Source organism: Oncorhynchus masou, chromosome 1, assembly GCF_036934945.1.
Source record: "Oncorhynchus masou masou isolate Uvic2021 chromosome 1, UVic_Omas_1.1, whole genome shotgun sequence".
NCBI lineage: Eukaryota > Metazoa > Chordata > Actinopteri > Salmoniformes > Salmonidae > Oncorhynchus > Oncorhynchus masou.
In genome coordinates this window covers 62,903,785-62,922,894 of record NC_088212.1, presented here as the reverse complement: position 1 = coordinate 62,922,894, position 19,110 = coordinate 62,903,785, and the positions used below count along the sequence as shown (strand labels likewise).

General features: G+C 41.4%; 1 protein-coding gene across 1 annotated transcript in view; it reads right to left on the bottom strand.

The window, feature by feature from the left end:
- The window catches only part of LOC135540417 (uncharacterized), a 61,904-nt gene extending 42,927 nt beyond the window's left edge, over positions 1 to 18,977 (bottom strand). Inside the window, 21 exon segments of the mRNA XM_064967076.1 lie at positions 3,903 to 4,051; positions 4,183 to 4,226; positions 4,228 to 4,399; positions 4,487 to 4,711; positions 4,815 to 4,957; positions 5,087 to 5,331; positions 9,133 to 9,297; positions 9,408 to 9,518; positions 9,628 to 9,800; positions 9,902 to 10,046; positions 10,143 to 10,298; positions 10,397 to 10,537; positions 12,473 to 12,658; positions 12,770 to 12,898; positions 13,008 to 13,180; positions 13,287 to 13,431; positions 13,525 to 13,680; positions 13,779 to 13,919; positions 14,154 to 14,395; positions 18,122 to 18,236; positions 18,816 to 18,977. Of these exon segments, the coding sequence (XP_064823148.1) occupies positions 3,903 to 4,051; positions 4,183 to 4,226; positions 4,228 to 4,399; positions 4,487 to 4,711; positions 4,815 to 4,957; positions 5,087 to 5,331; positions 9,133 to 9,297; positions 9,408 to 9,518; positions 9,628 to 9,800; positions 9,902 to 10,046; positions 10,143 to 10,298; positions 10,397 to 10,537; positions 12,473 to 12,658; positions 12,770 to 12,898; positions 13,008 to 13,180; positions 13,287 to 13,431; positions 13,525 to 13,680; positions 13,779 to 13,919; positions 14,154 to 14,395; positions 18,122 to 18,236; positions 18,816 to 18,866 (3,207 nt within the window). The 5' untranslated portion in view covers positions 18,867 to 18,977.
- Between the last annotated feature and the right edge of the window lie 133 nt (positions 18,978 to 19,110).

Here is a 19,110-nt window from a genome sequence, read left to right as displayed (position 1 = left end):
CACTGACAGTTGTGAATCTGATGCAGCCGATGAGCTACTGCCCCCTTACCCGGGAAAGCACCGAGCGACAGGGACGTTGGACCATCGAAGAGGCGCAAATACTGTATGTTGAGAACTACATTGATTTGGGGTTCACTTAAATTGGGAGTAGTGCCTTTCCTAAGCCACAGTGTGTTATGTGCAAAAGAACTCTCACAAATCGATGAAACCTTCCATCACTCTTGCCCAGACATTTAGAAACGAAACATGCCAATTTGAAAAATGAGCCTCGGGGGTCAATTAAGGAAGACATCCTCTTCTGCAAACCACTGGAAACCAGGACAACAGGTAAGGATATTTTTTAAGTACTAGACATCTTTGTGACATCAAATGGACTTTGGTAGTAAAGATCTGTTGGTATCTGTACTGATGGCACAAAAACCATGACAGGAAGACATGGTAGAGTAGTAACGCGCGTGCAAGCAGTTGCTCCTGACACCACTTGGGTACACTGCAGCATCCACGAGAGGCTCTTGCTGCCAAGGGAAGCCTGACAGCTTCAAAGGTGTTTTGGACACTACAGTGAAAATGGTTAACTTTGTTAAAGCAAGGCCCTGAATTCTCTTGTATTTTCTGCATTATGCAATGATATGGGCAGCGACCATGTAATGCTTTTACAACGTACAGGAGCACGCTGGTTATCAAGGGGCAAAGTATTGACTTTTTTTTTAAATTGAGAGACGAGCTTAAATTTTCTCTACTGACCATCATTTTCACTTGTCTGACCGCTTACAGGTTTCTCACATGTCTGGACTATCTAGGTGACATTTTTCTCGCCGGAATGATCTGAATCTTGACAGTTGAGACTATGATTAAGAAGTTGGAGCTATTCTCTGTCTGCATTAACAAGGGCAACACACAGGTCTTTCCATCATTGTATGATTTTTTTTTTGTATGCAAATGAACAAGCTTACGGAAAATGTCAAATGTGATATAGCGAAGCACCTGACCTGGCTGGGTGCGCAATTACGCAGGTACTTTCCCGAAACGAATGACACAAACAACTGGATTTGTTATCCCTTTCATGCCATGCCTCCAGTCCACTTACCGATATGTGAACAAGAGAACCTCATCTAAATTGCAACAAACGGTTCTATGACAATTGAATTTAATCAGAAGCTGTTGCCAGAATTCTGGATAGGGCTGCGCTCAGAGTATCCTGCCTTGGTAAATCGGCTGTTAAGACACTGATGCCCTTTGCAACCACGTACCTATGTGAGCGTGGATTCTCGGCCCTCGCTAGCATGAAAACTAAATACAGGCACAGACTGTGTGGAAAATGACTGAGACTCTCTCCAATATGACCATACATTGCAGAGTTATGTGCATCCTTTCAAGCACACCCTTCTCATTAATCTGTGGTGAGGTAGGTAGCCTAGTGGTTAGAGCATTGGACTAGTAACTGAAAGGTTGCAAGATCAAATCTCCGAGCTGTCGTTCTGCCCCTGAACAAGGCAGGTAACCCAATGTTCCTAGGCCTTCATTGAAAATAAGAATTTGTTCCTAACTGACTTGCCTAGTTAAATAAAGGTATTAACCATTTTTGATTAACAAATAAGGTTTTATATGTAAGATGGCTAAATAGAGAGCAAAATGATTGATTGTTATTATATTATTATTTGTGCCCTGGTCCTATAAGAGCTCTTTGTCCCTTCCCACGAGCCAGGTTGAGACAACAACTCACACTCATTCTTATATTTAATGGAGGATTAATGGCAGGTGAATCCCTGGATCAGGCCCAGGGATTGTTCCAAAGGGAAATGGAGAGGCACAGCTCTATGGAATTGGAGAAAACCAACTCACTCGCGCAGACATACGTTTTATTATTACTTTTTATTTTAGTCTATTTGGTAAATATTTTCTTCTTCTTGAACTGCACTGTTGGTTATGGGCTAGTAAGTAAGCATTTCACGCAAAAGTCTACACTTGTTGTATTCGCCGCATGTGACAAATAAGGTTGGCTTTGATAGAGACTGTAGGCCCTCGTCAGCCCACCCCAGGAGCTAGAGTTTGGCCAGGGCCAATTCACACTGGGTCAGAAATAGCCCCACTGCCTCTATTTTTGACCTGTCTGCTGCTGTATGATCAGGTCCATGCCTCTCTTGCTCTGGCTACAGGGTATTTATAGGGTGAGAGGAGTCGTTTGTGGTGTCACAGTGGCTATAGTTAGGAGCTGCTGCGGCGTCAGCTGACGCACACGTCATGGACAACGGCGACAGAGGTCAAGATCACGTCTGGAGCCGAGCCTTGTGTTTGTCTACCGTCCTCATCCTCTGGGTCTGTAAGTAGTTGTAGAAGTTGTCCATGGTTGACCGGGTCCATGGTGTCCTGCTGCTAAAGAATTCTGTTGGTATAAATTGAGTGTACCACAAAGGTGAAGGATGGGCCGAGACGGCTCCAGCCAGGATATGCTGAGAAATGCATCTGCCAGGCTCCACTAAGATCCCCCAGCAACACCCCAGGGATCGGTGGTACCAAAGCCCTGCCCCATGGGACAGTGTACGACTAAACAAATTGCATATTGTGCCATGCACGAGTCTAAACGTAATCTATAATCTCCATTATAAACTGGATGGTTCGAGCCCCGCTGATTGGTATTTTATTAGGATCCCCATTAGGTGTTGCAAAAGCAGTAGCTACTCATATTTGTGCCCACACAAAACATGACAACACAGAACATTAATAGACAACAGAACGACATACATAGATTTTTTTAAATTGCACACACAGTTTGTATGTATTGCTTTCTAGATCAAATAGCGAAGAGTCATTGTGCCGTGAGGTTTTGCGTTCTGTTTTTTGAAACCAGATTGCTGTTTATTTGAGCAACATGAGATGGAACAGAGTTCCATGCGATAATGGCTCTATATAATTCTGTATCCTTTCTTAAATTTGTTCTGGATTTGGGGACTGTGAGAAGAACCCTGGTGGCATGTATGGTGGGGTAAGTGTGTGTGTGTCAGAGCTGTGTGTAAGTTGACTACGCAAAACAACTTTGGATTTTCAACACATTCATGTTTCTTATAAAAAGAAGAAGCGATTCAGTCCGTCTCTCCTCAACTCTTCGCCAAGAGAGACTGGCAGAGTATTTATATCAACCCTCTGATTACATTGAAGAGCAAGACACACAGCTCTGTTCTGGGCCAACTGTAGCTTAGCCGTCGTTCCTTGCAGCACTCGACCACGCAACCTGACAGTAATCAAGATTAGACAAAACTAGACCCTGCATAACTTGCTTTTTGGAGTGTGGTGTCAAAAAAAGCAGAGCATCTCTTTATTACAGACAGACCTCTCCCCATCTTTACAACCATATGATTTGACCATGACACTTTACAATCTAAGCGACCGCCAAGTGATTTAGTCTCCTCAACTTGTTCAACAGCCACACCTTTCATCACCAGATTCAGCTGAGGTCTAGAACAGCCCTTAGCCGTGGTATATTGGCCATATACCACACCCCTCAGGCCTTTTTGCTTAACTACAGCTTGTACAATCTGTTTTGTGCGTATGAGGAAATGCCATCAATCATCGACCCAGACCTCTTCCAGTCAATCATCGCCATCTAGTACCTCAGCAGTGAATAAATGTTAGTTTTATTAAATAAATGACAACCATCACATGTCCATCATTGTACTAAAGGGATATCCTTTATACATAATTCACTCTTCAGAAGCAAGAAAGAAAAAACTATTTGATTATAATAAAAAATGCCCTAACTTAGATGTTTTATCAAACATTTTTAAAAGCAATTATTGAGCTTGTTAATTAATCTCAGTTAACAAAAAAATCCTAAGGCTGATTAGGCTTTCAGTAAAAGAAACGTCATGCTTAAGGATAGTCTTTATAGGGACAACCTAATGGGCTTGTTCTGAGCTAGTCAGGTGAGTCCCTTTCACCTGGTCATCCTCACCACCTCCCTCCTCGTCATAGTCGTAGATGACATCGTCCTCCTGAGGCTCCTTCTTCTCACCACCTCTCTTCCTCAGGAACATGAGCAGCAGAAGAGACAACACTGGAGCACAACATAAACACAGGGCCTTAAAACACTAGTACATCACTGTGTATTAACAATTACATATGTACACGTCAAAGACAGCACTGACTAAACACTTTAGTTCCGGGTTAAACAAATGAACAACTTACATAGGAGTAGTAAGACTGCTCCTAGAATTCCCAGAATGCTAGAGGCCGAAGCCTGTTACAGCTTTATCGGTGCACTGAACATCCGCTCCTTTGCAGTCACACACGGAGGCCTGGATGGTGCTGTCATGGTGCAGGCCCTGGTTGTCAGACACTCTCAGGACAACCATGTAATCTCCACTGTCCAACACAGTCTTCAGTGTCAGGATAATGCCCGTCTCTGAAATGGAAAACAGGTAACATTTAACAACGCAATTGTTTTAAAGGGGGGAAAAGTACTGTAGGTCTGGGAAAAATCAATACATACTTGTGTCGTTCATTCTGGCAGTCCAGTTAGAATGGGACGACCCCTGAAGCTGTACGGTGTATGGAGCAGCAAAGCCCACGCTGTCTTTATCAGTGACTGACAGCAGCTGTGGGGAGGACTCCTTGTTGCAGACCCTGATCACACTCTCGTCGATGGTTGGAGCATTATCATTCACATCCTCCAGCTCTATGATAAGGGTGCCAGTGCCAGTTGCCGGGATTTCATCTGCATATCCAAATTAGAGCACTGTCACTCAGGGTCAAGTTTATGGTGTGGTCATTTATAACATTTTAAATATTAACATTAGAAAAAGGGAACATTTAAATACCGTTGTCGATGCCCAGAACAATAACGGAGTATTTGTTGTCTTGGACAAAAGTGGATTCTCTGTCCATGAGGCTCTTGACTTTGATCAGCCCAGTGTCTTTGTTGATACTTAGCCATCCAGCAGGATCATTGCGTATCTTGTGTCTGTGTAGTAAATGTAAAAAGAATACATAAAAAACATTGCTTACAACCTGTACAGTCGTCATTTGAAAAATGTTTTCCTCTTCAAATCTTACAAAACATAAGAAATTGTAAATGATGTTCTAATCTTACGTGACTTTCTGATTCCTTGCAGTGTCTGGGTCTGTGGCGGTGTAGAGAACCAGGTCACTGTCAACACGGAGGTCCTCAGGTGTCCTGATAATCTTCTCCACTGGGGTGAAGACTGGAGCTTCATTCACATCCTCCACATTCACTACAACAGTAGCAGTGGAGGTGGGCAGGCTGATTGCGAATGGGACTTCATTCTGCACAGTGACCAGCAGAGTGTACTTGTTGTTCTTCTCAAAGTCAAGCGGCTGTGTTGAAAGAACAGAAAAGCCCATCAGCATAGGAATCCTTCAGACATACTCTCCCCCTACACATTTGGACAGCGTAGCCAAAACATTATTTTGCTCTACACTCCAGCATTTTAGATCAAATGTTTCATATTAAGCGACAGTACATACTGTAACGTTTATTTTAGGGACTACAAACTTGTTGGATGCATTTTCAGTGTGTTGGTTTTGTTTTGGATTATGTTGTGCCCAATATAAATTAATGGTCAATAAGAATCACTTTTATTGTAAATAAAAATGTTTCTGAACAATTTTACATTCATGTGGATGCTACCATGATTATGGATAATCCTGAATGAATCGTGAATAATGATATGAGTGAGAAACATAAAGATCATACCCCCAAAACATTCTAACGTGACTCGGCTTCCCCCTTTCCTTTCTATTCTTTAACGTCTCACCATTACCAATAATAACAGGGGAGGTTATACTTTTTTTGAGGGGGGTGTGAGGAGTATGATATCGAACTCTCACTCAACGTGATTCAAGATTTAGTCTTGATTATCCACAATAATGGTACCATCCACATTAATGTAGAAGCGTTCTATTCTCATTTACAATGAAATAGACTCCCAAATGACAATACATTACTTACCATTCATTTCTATAGACCCTTTCGGGTGTCAGGCAGCCTAGTGGTTAGAGCGTTGGGCCAGTAACCAAAAGGTTGAATCCCTGAGCTGACAAGGTAAAAATCTGCTGTTCTGCACCTGAGCAAGGGAGTTTACTCACTGTTCCCCAGGCACTGAAGACATGGATGTTGATTAAGGCAGCCCTCCACACCTCTCTGATTCAGAGGGGTTGGGTTAAATGCGGAAGACACATTTCTGTTGAATGCATTCAGTTATACAACTGACTGGTATCCCCCTTTCCCTTTCTGTGTTTGCAAACATTTTTGCAAGTGCGATGCGTGCAAATTGGTGGCAGAGCAAGGGGGAGTTCTTATCGAACGACAGAAAAAGAAAAGCATCTCTACATGTTGCTTACGAGTGCAATTCACACTACTTTTGGATTATAATTGGACTCGTAGGAATTCCTGGTTAATATGTTTGTGTCATCATCGCAAATCAACTGCATTATACTTTTTTTTTAAACACTTAAAACTTCAACCAGTAAAATGGCTCTTTGGCTAGCTTTTGCTACAGTCTATATCAATGAGCGTTAGCATTCTAGCTAACAACTGCTGCATCCAAAATAGATAATTTTGCAAAGACCACAATCAAATATAACCTTAGCGACTGTCCAAGCAAGACAGTTTTTTTTGTGGCTTGCCTGTTTTGCATGTTATTATAACATTAACACGTGTAACATATCAGTTTGGAAACAATGTTTTAAAAAAATGAATTGATTTGTTTTCTTGTGTAAGGCAGCTCCAAAACGCAGGTGTTCCAGCCAGGCTCAGTGCTTTCTGCGGTGGTGGGGCAGCCAGTGGAAAATACAGAGCGTACAGTAGGTGTTGGTAATGTTCTCTCATTGCGCCGTGATTGGCTCAGTGTTCTGTCACTCATGGGGAAACTATGTCATCTCCAAGTCTAAGGGTAGAGCTCTAAAATTCAAGCCCCTTGGGTGCTGCCATAGAGTTACATTAGAAGTGCCCATCCAAGAAGGCTCAAGGTCATTGGCCACAGATACAATTATGACAAATCATGTTATATCTACAGTAGCTTTGATGGGACTGATTATACTTACAAAATCTTAGCTAGCAGTCATCATCATAAATCAAGTTGACAATTTACTGGCAAATCCTTTTTAATCCTTGTCATATGAAGGGAAATTACAGATAAAACGAATCAGTGTGTTATGAACTTGAGTGAAGACCCAAAAGCGGTTTTAACAGAAAACAGAGTTCTTTAATGAAAATACAGGAATGGCATAAATCCTCTTCCAACGTTGTCAGCGGAACAAAAAGAACGTTAGTATAGTGCAGGATGCTCCTGCCAGGCAGACTCCGACAGGACAGGACAAGGTGGAAGCAAACGAGACGACAGCTTGCTTCTGGCATCAAAAAACACAAACAAGAATCAGACACTGAAAGTAGCAGGAACAGAGAAAGAAATAGAGACCTAATCAGAGGGGGAAGAGAGAACAGGTGTGAAAGAGTGAATGAGCTAGTTAGAGGAAATGTAGAACAGCTGAAGAATGAGAGACAGAGAAGGTAACCTAAAAAGACCAGCAGAGAGAGAGAATGAAGAGAAAGGACAGGAACAGACATAACAAGACATGACACGGTGCTCATCGGCCAAACATTACACAACAAGTTGAAATGGAAAATTCAACAATGAGTGGATTGGAAGGAATCAGTGGCTAACTGCAAGCATTACAAAGCAATCACTAGCCTGCTATCCAGTGGTCTTTGTGGTCTCAAGTCCAGGATTAAGGTTTTCTTTTCTAAGCTTAAAATTATAAACATTCAACATTGGCCATGCTGTCAATGAAGCATGATTTGTGCTAACTGTTAACTCGTTAACGCGAAATGTGACTTTAGTGATTTCAAGACAACTAGGAACTCGGGGGGGAAAAAACAGCTCCGACTGGGAAAATACGTTTTTTACGGTCATCCAACTCAGAATTGTAAATCCGGAACTTTGGTCTATTTTCACCTCTTATTTTCGCCTACTGTTCTGACTTGGTGGTGCACATGTAGCCTATAACCTGTTTTTAGATAAATGTAATCATTGAATATTATAAGAGCTTTCATTTTCTGCTTATAAGCCCCTTTTATTTATCATACGGTTCTGACTTGGTGTACAGGGACAACACTATAAGAACGGTCCATGTTCTGAATTCTGTCGCTGTACATTTAAAAAGTGCTGATCAAATAGTTATATCGACTATGTTCGTCCTAGCTTGCTCGTTCATGTCTTAATCGAAATTACAGATTGCTTCTTATCCGCTTGTCATCCCCTTATGCCATAGTTTGCACCTCTCAATTGTCAGTAAAAAAACACATTTGTTTAAGTAAGTCAGCCTGATTTTTTTAAAGGCAGTAAATGTGGCTGAATGAACTGTTTCACTGCCAGACAAGGCTCCGCTGATAGGCCCTAACAACGTGTTCACTGTTATAGCACAATTAACGTATTGTGTAGTGGCTTTGGTGGCATGCATCCCACATTTTTGTTTTGATTGCACACCAAGATGTACATGCTAAAATCTCCACTGATTGTAAGCGTATGAGAACCCTAAAACATGATTTTGTTTAGAAGTAATAAAGTAATACATTTAAATATACGCCAGGTTGAATTGGCGTAGGTGGCGATGACTTTCTTACTGCCGCCAAGAGTCGCGCACAACTCAATGGTCTATTGGGCACAACATAATCAGAAACAATGAAAGCAAAGTAGAGTCAAACTTGCATATTAGGAATATGGGACCAAAGTACTAAACTTTTGACTAGTTTAATACACCATTCGTGAAATTGTCCAAATACTTACTACACCTCCAAATTGGGGGGCTAGAAACATAAAGTACATTCATTTCTAAACGTTAAAACAGATATGTATGAAAATACCCTCAAATAGAAAGGTCACATTGTGTACTGTCGCCTCATAAAACATAGGATCTCAAGTAAATAAATGCTATAGTATAGAGTCTAATTAAAACGTTTCAGCTTCACAGTCCAAATAAATACTAAGGGGAGTGCAAGATAATTCCTTCAGCAAATCATTCCAGTGTAACAGCTAAAAAGCTACATTGACAGGCTGCTTTTCCCACGCCTCCAGAGTAGCAGCTCAAATATATCTATAGGAGAGGATTTCAACATACCTTAGCGGTTGTAATGATGCCCTCCAGCTTGCTAGGGCGTGTGCTCAGACTGAAAAGGCCTTGAGGGTCCCCGTCAACTATCTTGTAGGTGGTGGAACAGGGAGAGGAGCGAGGATCATCTCCATCAGTCACATCCACTTTAATATCTGAGACTGACACAGTGTACTGCAAAGGAAAGACGCATGATTATAAAGCAACAAAGAAAGGACAATTCCATTGTGTTTTAAAACAGTTGTAAGGCTTCAATTTGAAATTGTCTTCAGAAATGTGCTTACTGAAGGGTTGTCATTGCTGTCCGTTACTGTAATGATGGCTTTGCCAAAGCTGGTAAGGCCATTTCCCTCCAAATCGGCAGCTTGGATTGCCAAAGTATATTTGGAAATTTTCTGAAACAAATGAAGTAGCAAATTAAGTCAGGGTCACAAATGTAATGCAAGTAGAATGTACACGATGAATAAATGATCGACAAGACTATTGATTTGAATAGAGACCAACCTCTCTGTTCAACCCAGGTGCTTTAACCCGAATCCCTCCAGTCACAGGGTTGATGACAAACATGTTGGGGCTTGGTAGTGGAGGCTCCTGACTGAGAATGGTGTATCTGACATCAGAATTGGCAGAGCCCTCCTCATCAGCATCAGTGGCCGTTACCTGCATGACCTCATCACCTGAACAGAGTGAAAATAATTATAGCAAAATATAGCATAATTTTCCTTCAAAAACATCACATCATTAAGTATTGTAAATACTGAGTGTGTGAACAACATACCTGGTTTTGATGCCTCAGGAACTGTTCCCGTAAATGGATCTTGGGTAAATACAGGTTTGTTGTCATTCATATCGATGACTTTCACAATGATCTCCATGGGATCCTCAGCTATACCTGCACCCACTGCAACAGCGTGGGCTAGGAGCTAGAGAGAAAAGTAACGGCAAACATTACATTAAAACTACATGTAATCAGTTTTCAATTAAGTCAAGGGAAGAAAATTAGGATACGCAAACCGTACAATGTATTGGTCTTTTCTCTCCCTGTCCAAACTCTGGGTCACATAGAATATTCCAGAGTTTTTGTCCACAGTGAAGAGTCCCACAGGAGGTAGGTCTACCCCAGTGCCAGTGATGCTGTACTGGATCTTCACCTCTTTATCATTGCTGGACCTGATCTGGTTTACAAGGATAATAGAATTCACGTCAATGACGAAATGTCCAACACTGATATTAGAGTAATGGAAAAACGCTCCTTAACCTACAAGACACTTGCCTGCACCATATTCTTGGGGAACGGGCCTCGGTCATTCTCTGGGAAGTTGATGGGAGGAATGACCCAGTCCCTCTTCCTTCTTTTCAGACCTCCTGAAGACTTGGGGAAGTTCAGAACAGGTAGAGACAGACTTGCTCCAGGCTGTGGAATTGAAACAAACCATGAAATATCAAGTCTATGGTTTTACAAGCACCAAAATACATACATGGAGCATTTTACAAAAACTGCCATCAAATATCATACCTTAACATTAAAAACAAAGTTTCAATGACAGAATATTTCCAGCTATTTTGCAATGACCACAACCAAATATAACCTTAGCGACTGTTCAAGCAAGAATCAAAACATCATTGTAAGCGTATGAGAACCCCAAAAGGTTATTTTGTATAGAAGTAATAAAAATGTAAATCTAGGCTATGAGGAATGGGCGCAGAAGGCGATGGCTTTCTCTGCCTCCAAGAGTCGCGTGCAACTGTGTGTGACGTCAGTGTGTCATGAACTGTAAAAGGGTCTATTGGTCACAACATAATCAGAAACAACGAAAACAAAGTAGAGTCAAACTTGATGTAGTCATTGCATGCTAGGAATACGGGACTAAACTTTTAACTAGTTTAATACACCATTAGTGAATTTGTCCAAAAACTTAAGACACCTTCAAAATGGGGGGACAAGAAACATAAAGTACTTTCATTTCTAAATGTTAAAACAGATATGTATGAAAATACCCTCAAATAAAAAGGTGACATTGTGTACTGTCGCCTCATAAAACATTGGATCTCAAGTAAAAACTCAACGTCAACAAAACTAAGGAGATGATTGTGGACTTCAGGAAACAGCAGAGGGAACACCCCCCTAACCACATCGATGGAACAGTAGTGGAGAGGGTAGTAAGTTTTAAGTTCCTCGGCATACACATCACAGACAAACTGAATTGGTCCACCCACACAGACAACATCGTGAAGAAGGCGCAGCAGCGCCTCTTCAACCTCAGGAGGCTGAAGAAATTCAGCTTGTCACCAAAAGCACTCACAAACTTCTACAGATGCACAATCGAGAGCATCCTGGTGGGCTGTATCACCGCCTGGTACGGCAACTGCTCCGCCCACAACCGTAAGACTCTCCAGAGGGTAGTGAGGTCTGCACAATGCATCACCGGGGGCAAACTACCTGCCCTCCAGGACACCTACACCACCCGATGTTACAGGAAGGCCATAAAGATCATCAAGGACAGCAACCACCCGAGCCACTGCCTGTTCACCCCGCTACCATCCAGAAGGCGAGGTCAGTACAGGTGCATCAAAGCTGGGACCGAGAGACTGAAAAACAGCTTCTATCTCAAGGCCATCAGACTGTTAAACAGCAACCACTAACATTGAGTGGCTGCTGCCAACACACTGACTCAACTCCAGCCACTTTAATAATGGGAATTGATGGGAAATGATGTAAAATATATCACTAGCCACTTTAAACAATGCTACCAAATATAATGTTTACATACCCTACATTATTCATCTCATATGTATACGTATATACTGTACTCTATATCATCTACTGCATATTTATGTAATACATGTATCACTAGCCACTTTAACTATGCCACTTTGTTTACATACTCATCTCATATGTATATACTGTACTCGATACCATCTACTGTATCTTGCCTATGCTGCTCTGTACCATCACTCATTCATGTATCTTTATGTACATATTCTTTATCTCCTTACACCTGTGTGTATAAGATAGTATTTTTTGAATTGTTAGTTAGATTACTTGTTGGTTATTACTGCATTGTCGGAATTAGAAGCACAAGCATTTCGCTACACTCGCATTAACATCTGCTAACCATGTGTATGTGACAAATAAAATGTGATTTGATTTGAAAAAAAACACTAGAGTATAGAGTCAAATTAAAATATTTCAGCGTCACTGTCCAAATAAATACGAAGGGGAGTGAAAATTGCTTCCTCCAGGATACCATTCCAGAAAAGCAGCTAAAAAGCTACATTAGCAGGTTGCTTTTGCTGCACCTCCAGTGTAGCAGCTCAAATATATCTACAGGAGAGGATTTGAACATACTTTTACTGTCATAATGGTGCCCTCCAGCTTGCTAGGGCCTGGGCACACATTGAAAAGGCCTTGAGGGTCCCCTTCAACTATCTTGTAGGTGGTGGCCCAGGCAGAGGAGTGAGGCTCATCTCCATCAGTCACTGGCATTTTCACCACCAAGGCATCCACTTTATTCTCTGGGACTGACACAGTGTACTGCAAAGGAGAGACGCACGATTATAAAGCATCAAAGAAAGGGCAATTCCATTATGTGTTAAAACAGTTGTAAGTCTTCAATTTGAAATTTGTCTTCAGAAATGTGCTTACCGAAGGCGTCACAAACTGTGGCGCGTTGTCATTGCTGTCCGTTACTGTAATGATGGCTTTGCCAAACCTGGTAAGGCCATTTCCATCCATATCGGCAGCTTGGATTGCCAAAGTATATTTGGTAAATTTCTGAAACAAATTAAGTAGTAAATTAAATCAGAATCACAAATGTAATGGATGTAGAATGTACACAAGGAATAAATGATCGACAAGACTATTGATTTGAAAAGAGACCAACCTCTCTGTCCAACCCAGGTGCGTTAACCCGAATCCCTCCAGTCACAGGGTTAATGACAAACATGTTGGGGCTTGGTAGTGGAGGCTCCTGACTGAGAATGGTGTATCTGACATCAGAATTGACAGAGCCCTCCTCATCAGCATCAGTGGCCGTTACCTGCATGACCTCATCACCTGAACAGAGTGAGGAAAAAAATAAAATCTCAATCGTCCTAGCATAATCTTCCTTAAAAAAACATTGTTAAGCATCGTAAATACTGAGTGTGTGTGAACAACATACCTGGTTTTGATGCTTCAGGAACTGTTCCCGTAAATGGATCTTGGGTAAATACAGGTTTGTTGTCATTCATATCGATGACTTTCACAATGATCTCCATGGGATCCTCAGCTATACCTGCACCCACTGCAACAGCATGGGCTAGGAGCTAGAGAGAAAAGTAACAAACATTACTTTAAAACTAAATATAATCAGTTTTCAATTAAGTCAAGGGAAGAAAATTAGGATATGCAAACCGTACAATGTATTGGTCTTTTCTCTCCCTGTCCAAAGGCTGGGTCACATAGAGTATTCCAGAGTTTTTGTCCACAGTGAAGAGTCCCACAGGAGGTAGGTCTACCCCAGTGCCAGTGATGCTGTACTGGATCTTCACCTTTTTATCATTGCTGGACTTGATCTGGTTTACAAGGATAATAGAATTCACGTTAATGACGAAATGTCCAACGCTGATATTAGAGTAACGGAAAAACGCTCCTTAACCTACAAGACACTTACCTGCACCACTTTCTTGGGGAACGGGCATCGGTCATTCTCTGGGACGTTGATGGGAGGAATGACCCAGTCCCTCTTCCTTCTTTTCAGACCTCCTGAAGACTTGGGGAAGTTCAGAACAGGTAGAGACAGACTTTCTTCTGGCTGTGGAATTGAAACAAAAACCATGAAATATCAAGTCTATGGTTTTACAGCACCCAAATACATAGAGCATTTTACAGAAACTGCCATCAAACTTCAATTGACCTGAAAAAAAAAATCTGTTTCAATTACAGAATTTTTCCAGCTATACATGTCATTGAAACACTTCCAGAGATGCAGTTTCCCATCTATCCACTAGGGGACACCATAGTCTCATTAATTTAACCAGTCATATACCTTGGGCTGGGTGGTCATCTCATGGTGATTGTGGTGGTGGCCATGTCTGGCCTCATGCAGCACTCTGACTGGAACCGTGATCTTCTTGCCCCTGGACTGGGTAGAGACATAGAACTCCTTATGTCCATTATGCAGAGTCAGCCCCCTCTTCAGTTTCAGCGTCCCGTCGCCATCTACTTTGAAGCGTGAATCCTCGGAGTGAAAGAGAAAGCTGGTACGGCTGGTGCAGTCATCAAAAACCACTGCAAGGTCAAAGAGAAAGGCGGTCAGAGGATATCATTTAAAAAATAATATCGCAACCATAATACAAGTGGGCCTAAAAAGTAACCATTGAAAGCAATTCAACAACAGGAGCAGATTTAAAGCACTGTTGCATTCATTTCAAATTCATAACAGGAGCCATATTCCATCAGTGCCTTCTTGAGAGAAACTGATAAGAGCCACCACAGACTCTCTCAGTAAATGTATAAATGGAATACTGGTCATAGTAACGAAGCAGCAAAATGGCCTTCTAAAACACCTAGGCTTAGTCGCCTCATGATCGCAGCTCTGATCTGCTGCAAAGACATTATGCAGGGCTTATTACATGCACAATGTAAAAACCCACAACATGTCAGACTTGCAAAGGAGTAAATTGACCCATATCCTCATGTAACTATTAACATGACATGTATAACTAGTACTGTCCAACTTAGAACAATATACAATGTACCAGGTGGAGATTAAGCTGTCATGGTATACAAGTAGTCTACTAGAATCATCCTGTGTGGACAGAGAGCAGAGTTGACTTGCCCAGCCCTGGGTTGAGACTCAAGGACAGGCAGGCAGCAACATCTGGTTTCACATGACTACTATAAACATCCTGAGGCATAGACCTAGCTCTACAAAGAGGTCTGAATGTGTCATTATGCACCTATTCGCTGACAAAAGAAGTTGATTGAGTATTATTTTTAAAAAACAAATCAATACACCTCTTTCCAGCCTAATGAACTGACTAAATGTTATGCACAAATTGTGCAATGACACACAAAACAAGAAATGTGTGGTTGAGAAAGATATGGAAGTGTGGTTTTCAGAAGTAAAACTGAACTGGATGAATGCCACTGTACCCACTTCTGCTTTCTGCTCATTCTATTGATACAGTGGCTTGCTAAAGTATTCACCCCCCTTGACATTTTTCCTATTTTGCCACCTTACAACATGGAATTAAAATGGGTTTTTAGGGGATTTGATTAACACAACATGCCTACCGCTTTCAAAATGCTAAATATTTTTTCTTGTAAAACAAAGAAGAAATGAGACAAAAAAACAGAACTTGAACGTGCATAACTATTCACCGCCCCAAAGTCAATACTTTGTAGAGCCACCTTTTGCAGTAATTACAGCTGCAAGTGTCTTGGGGTATGTCTCTATAAGCTTGGCACATCTAGCCACTGGGATTTTTGCCCATTCTTCAAGGCAAAACTGCTCCAGCTCCTTCAAGTTGGATGCGTTCCACTGGTGTACAGCAATCTTTAAGTCATACCACAAATTCTCAATTGGATTTAGGTCTGGGCTTTGACTAGGCCATTCCAAGATATTTAAAGGTTTAAAACCACTCAAGTGTTTCTTTAGCAGTATGCTTAGGGTCATTGTCCTGCTGGAAGGTGAATCGCCGTCCCAGTCTCAAATCTCTGGAAGACTGAAACAGGTTTCCCTCAAGAATTTCCCTGTATTTAGCGCCATCCGTCATTCTTTCAATTATGACCAGTTTCCCAGTCCCTGACGATGAAAAACATCCCCACAGCATGATGCTGCCACCACCATGCTTCACTGTGGAGATGGTGTTCTTGGGGTGATGAGAGATGTTGAGTTTGCATCAGACATAGCGTTCTCCTTGATGGCCAAAAAGCAAAATTTTAGTCTCATCTGACCAGAGTACCTACTTCCATATGTTTGGGGAATCTCCCCCATGCCTTTTGGCGAACACTAAATGTGTTCGCTTATTGTTTTCTTTAAGCAATGGCTTGTTTCTGGTCACTCTTCCGTAAAGCCCAGCTCTGTGGAGTGTACGGCTTCAAGTAGCCCTTTGGACAGATACTCAAATCTCCACTGTGGAGCTTTGCAGCTCCTTCAGGGTTATCTTTGGTCTCTTTGTTGCCTCTGATTAATGTCCTCCTTGCCTGGTCTGTGAGTTCTGGTGGGCGGTGTCTCTTTGCAGATTTGTTGTGGTGCCATATTCTTTCATGGATTTAATGGTGTTCCGTGGGTTGTTCAAAGTTTCTGATATTTTTTACAACCCAACTCTGATCTGTATGTCTCCACAACTTTGTCCCAGACCTGTTTGGAGAGCTCCTTGGTCTTCATGGTGCCACTTGCTTGGTGGTGCTCCTTGCTTATTGGTGTTGCAGACTCCTTTCAGAACAGGTGTATCGTATATACTGAGATCATGTGACAGATCATGTGACACTTGGATTCCAAATGAAATCCAAATAAAAATCAATTTAAATTACAGGTTGTCATGCAATATAAGAAAAATGCCAAGGGGACGAATACTTTTGCAAGGCACTGTAGTTAGGTACTAGAGAATCAGGTAGGTAGAGGTACAGCAACTACCACTCTTTTGGCAAGATGCCGGTTGTCACCAAAGTTTTGAACAAATTAAAGAAAGATGTAGGTGGTAAAGCTGAAGTCCAGAGTGACAAATAATCAGGCCCCCTGTCACAAACACATTTGTTTTACAACTGTCTGTCTTGTTGTTGTTGGTAAATCAGGCCTAACACTGTTATGTCATCTGCAAACTCGATGATTGAGTTGGAGATGTGCATGGCCACACAGTCATGGGTGAACAGGAAGTTCAGGAGGGGGATAAATGGAGATTACAGTGACTCATAGGCGACGTTGTTGCTGGTGATGTCTGGTGAGGACCTGCCTTACAACAGGCCTAGAAGCCCTCAGTCCAGCCTCTTTCAACCTATTGCGGACAGTCTGAGCACTGATGGAGGGATTGTGCGTTCCTGGTGTAACTCAGACAGTTGTTCTTGCCATCCTGTACCTGTTCTGTAGGTGTGATGTTTGGATGTACCGATCCTGTGCAGGTGTTGTTTCACGTGGTCTGCCATTGTGAGGACGAACAGCTGCCCCGTCCTGTCTCCCTGTAGGGCTGTCTTAGGCGTCTCACTGTACGGACATTGCAATTTATTGCCCTGGCCACATCTTCAGTCATCCTTGCAGCATGCATAAGGCACGTTCACGCAAATGAGCAGGGATCCTGGTCATCTTTCTTTTACAGAGTCAGTAGAAAGGCCTCTTTAGTGTCCTAAGTTTTTATAATTGTGACCTTAATTGCCTACCATCTGTAAGCGTCTTAATAACCGTTCCACAGGTGCATGTTCATTAATTATTTATGGTTGATTGAACAAGCATGGGAAACAGCGTTTAAACCCTTTACAATGAAGATCTGTGAAGTTATTTGGATTTTTATGAATTATCTTTGAAAGACAGGGTCCTGAAAAAGGGACATTTCTTTTTTTGCTGAGTTTGTATGTTTGATTTCTAAGACATTCTAAAAAGGTTTGTATCGTTCACAACTAAGTTACCAAATAACTCTAAATCTAGCGTATAGGACTGGTTTCAAATGATCACTTTTATGCCTAACATAGCCACTTCATATGTGACAATCGGTCCAGAATGGGAAAAGTATCCTTTCTATTTTATTCAGCTAAGCTCAATTACACTCACCAGTTTATTAGGTAAATCTAGCACCAGGTCAGACCCCTTTTTCTTCCAGAACAGCATGAATTATTCGGGGCAATTTTTTGTTGAAGGTTCAAATAGATATTTCCCAGTCGGAGCTCGTTTTTTCCCCCAAGTTTTGAACACACTGAAGTCGGAGATTTCCGAGTTCCCAGTTGTTTTGAACGCGATGTTAGCACAAGACAGGGCAAAAATGTATGACAGTTAAGAAGCTACCATTAGTTAGTTCTTACCTTTTCCAAGACTCTGGCCACTTTGTAAGTGATTTCTTTCCACTTTGAAAATGTACATTTCTGAATTGAAACCTGGAAGACATTTTGACTCCTCCGACAACCCTGGTTTGAAAGCCTTACAAAAGGAAAAAATAAAATAAACAGTTTTATTATTTATAATCAACTGCACAAGGTCATAAAATAAATATTCACCAGAATTCCATAGAAATGCAATTATACTATCACAATGACCATATTACAGGCACATATTTCACTCAGATTACACAGACCCACAAAGAATTCTAAAACAAATCCAATTGTGATAAACTCCCATATCTATTGGGTAAAATACCAGTGTGCCATCACAGCAGCAATATTTGTGACCTGTTGCCACAAGAAAAGGGCAACCAGTGAAGAACAACAATGTAAATACAACCTATATTTATTTATTTTCCCATTTGTACTTTAACTATTTGCAAATCATTACAACATTGTATAAAGACATAATAATTTGGAACTTGTAAGTGTAATGTTAACTGTTCATTTTTTATTGTTTATTTCACTTGTGTTTAGTATCTATTTCACTTGCTTTGGCAATGTAAACATATGTCTCCCATGCCAATAAAGCCCCTTAAATTGAAATTTAACTGTATTCCCAGGTAAATGGCGTAGCCTACATTGTGTTACTTTTAAAGTAGAATAAAAAAACTCTTACCTGGAGAAATAATATTAATATGCCCAGCTCCATAAACCAAAATGCCCCCATTTGTTTTCAATAATTTCTGGACAGTCGTTCCACCAAGAGGTAAAAAGTAATCAGTTTACGAGTAGAGGGGAAACGTCTCAAAAATGCAAATCTATTCTTTCTGGGTTGTTGCTTAAATAAGAAAAATGAGCTTCAGGAGGTAGTGATGTATGCAGGCAGGAGACCTCGCCCATCCGCTCGCTCCAAGTATGGGCATGGAAGAAGAACGGCTCCTTATACCCGCACCTATGAAACACAGGTCAAT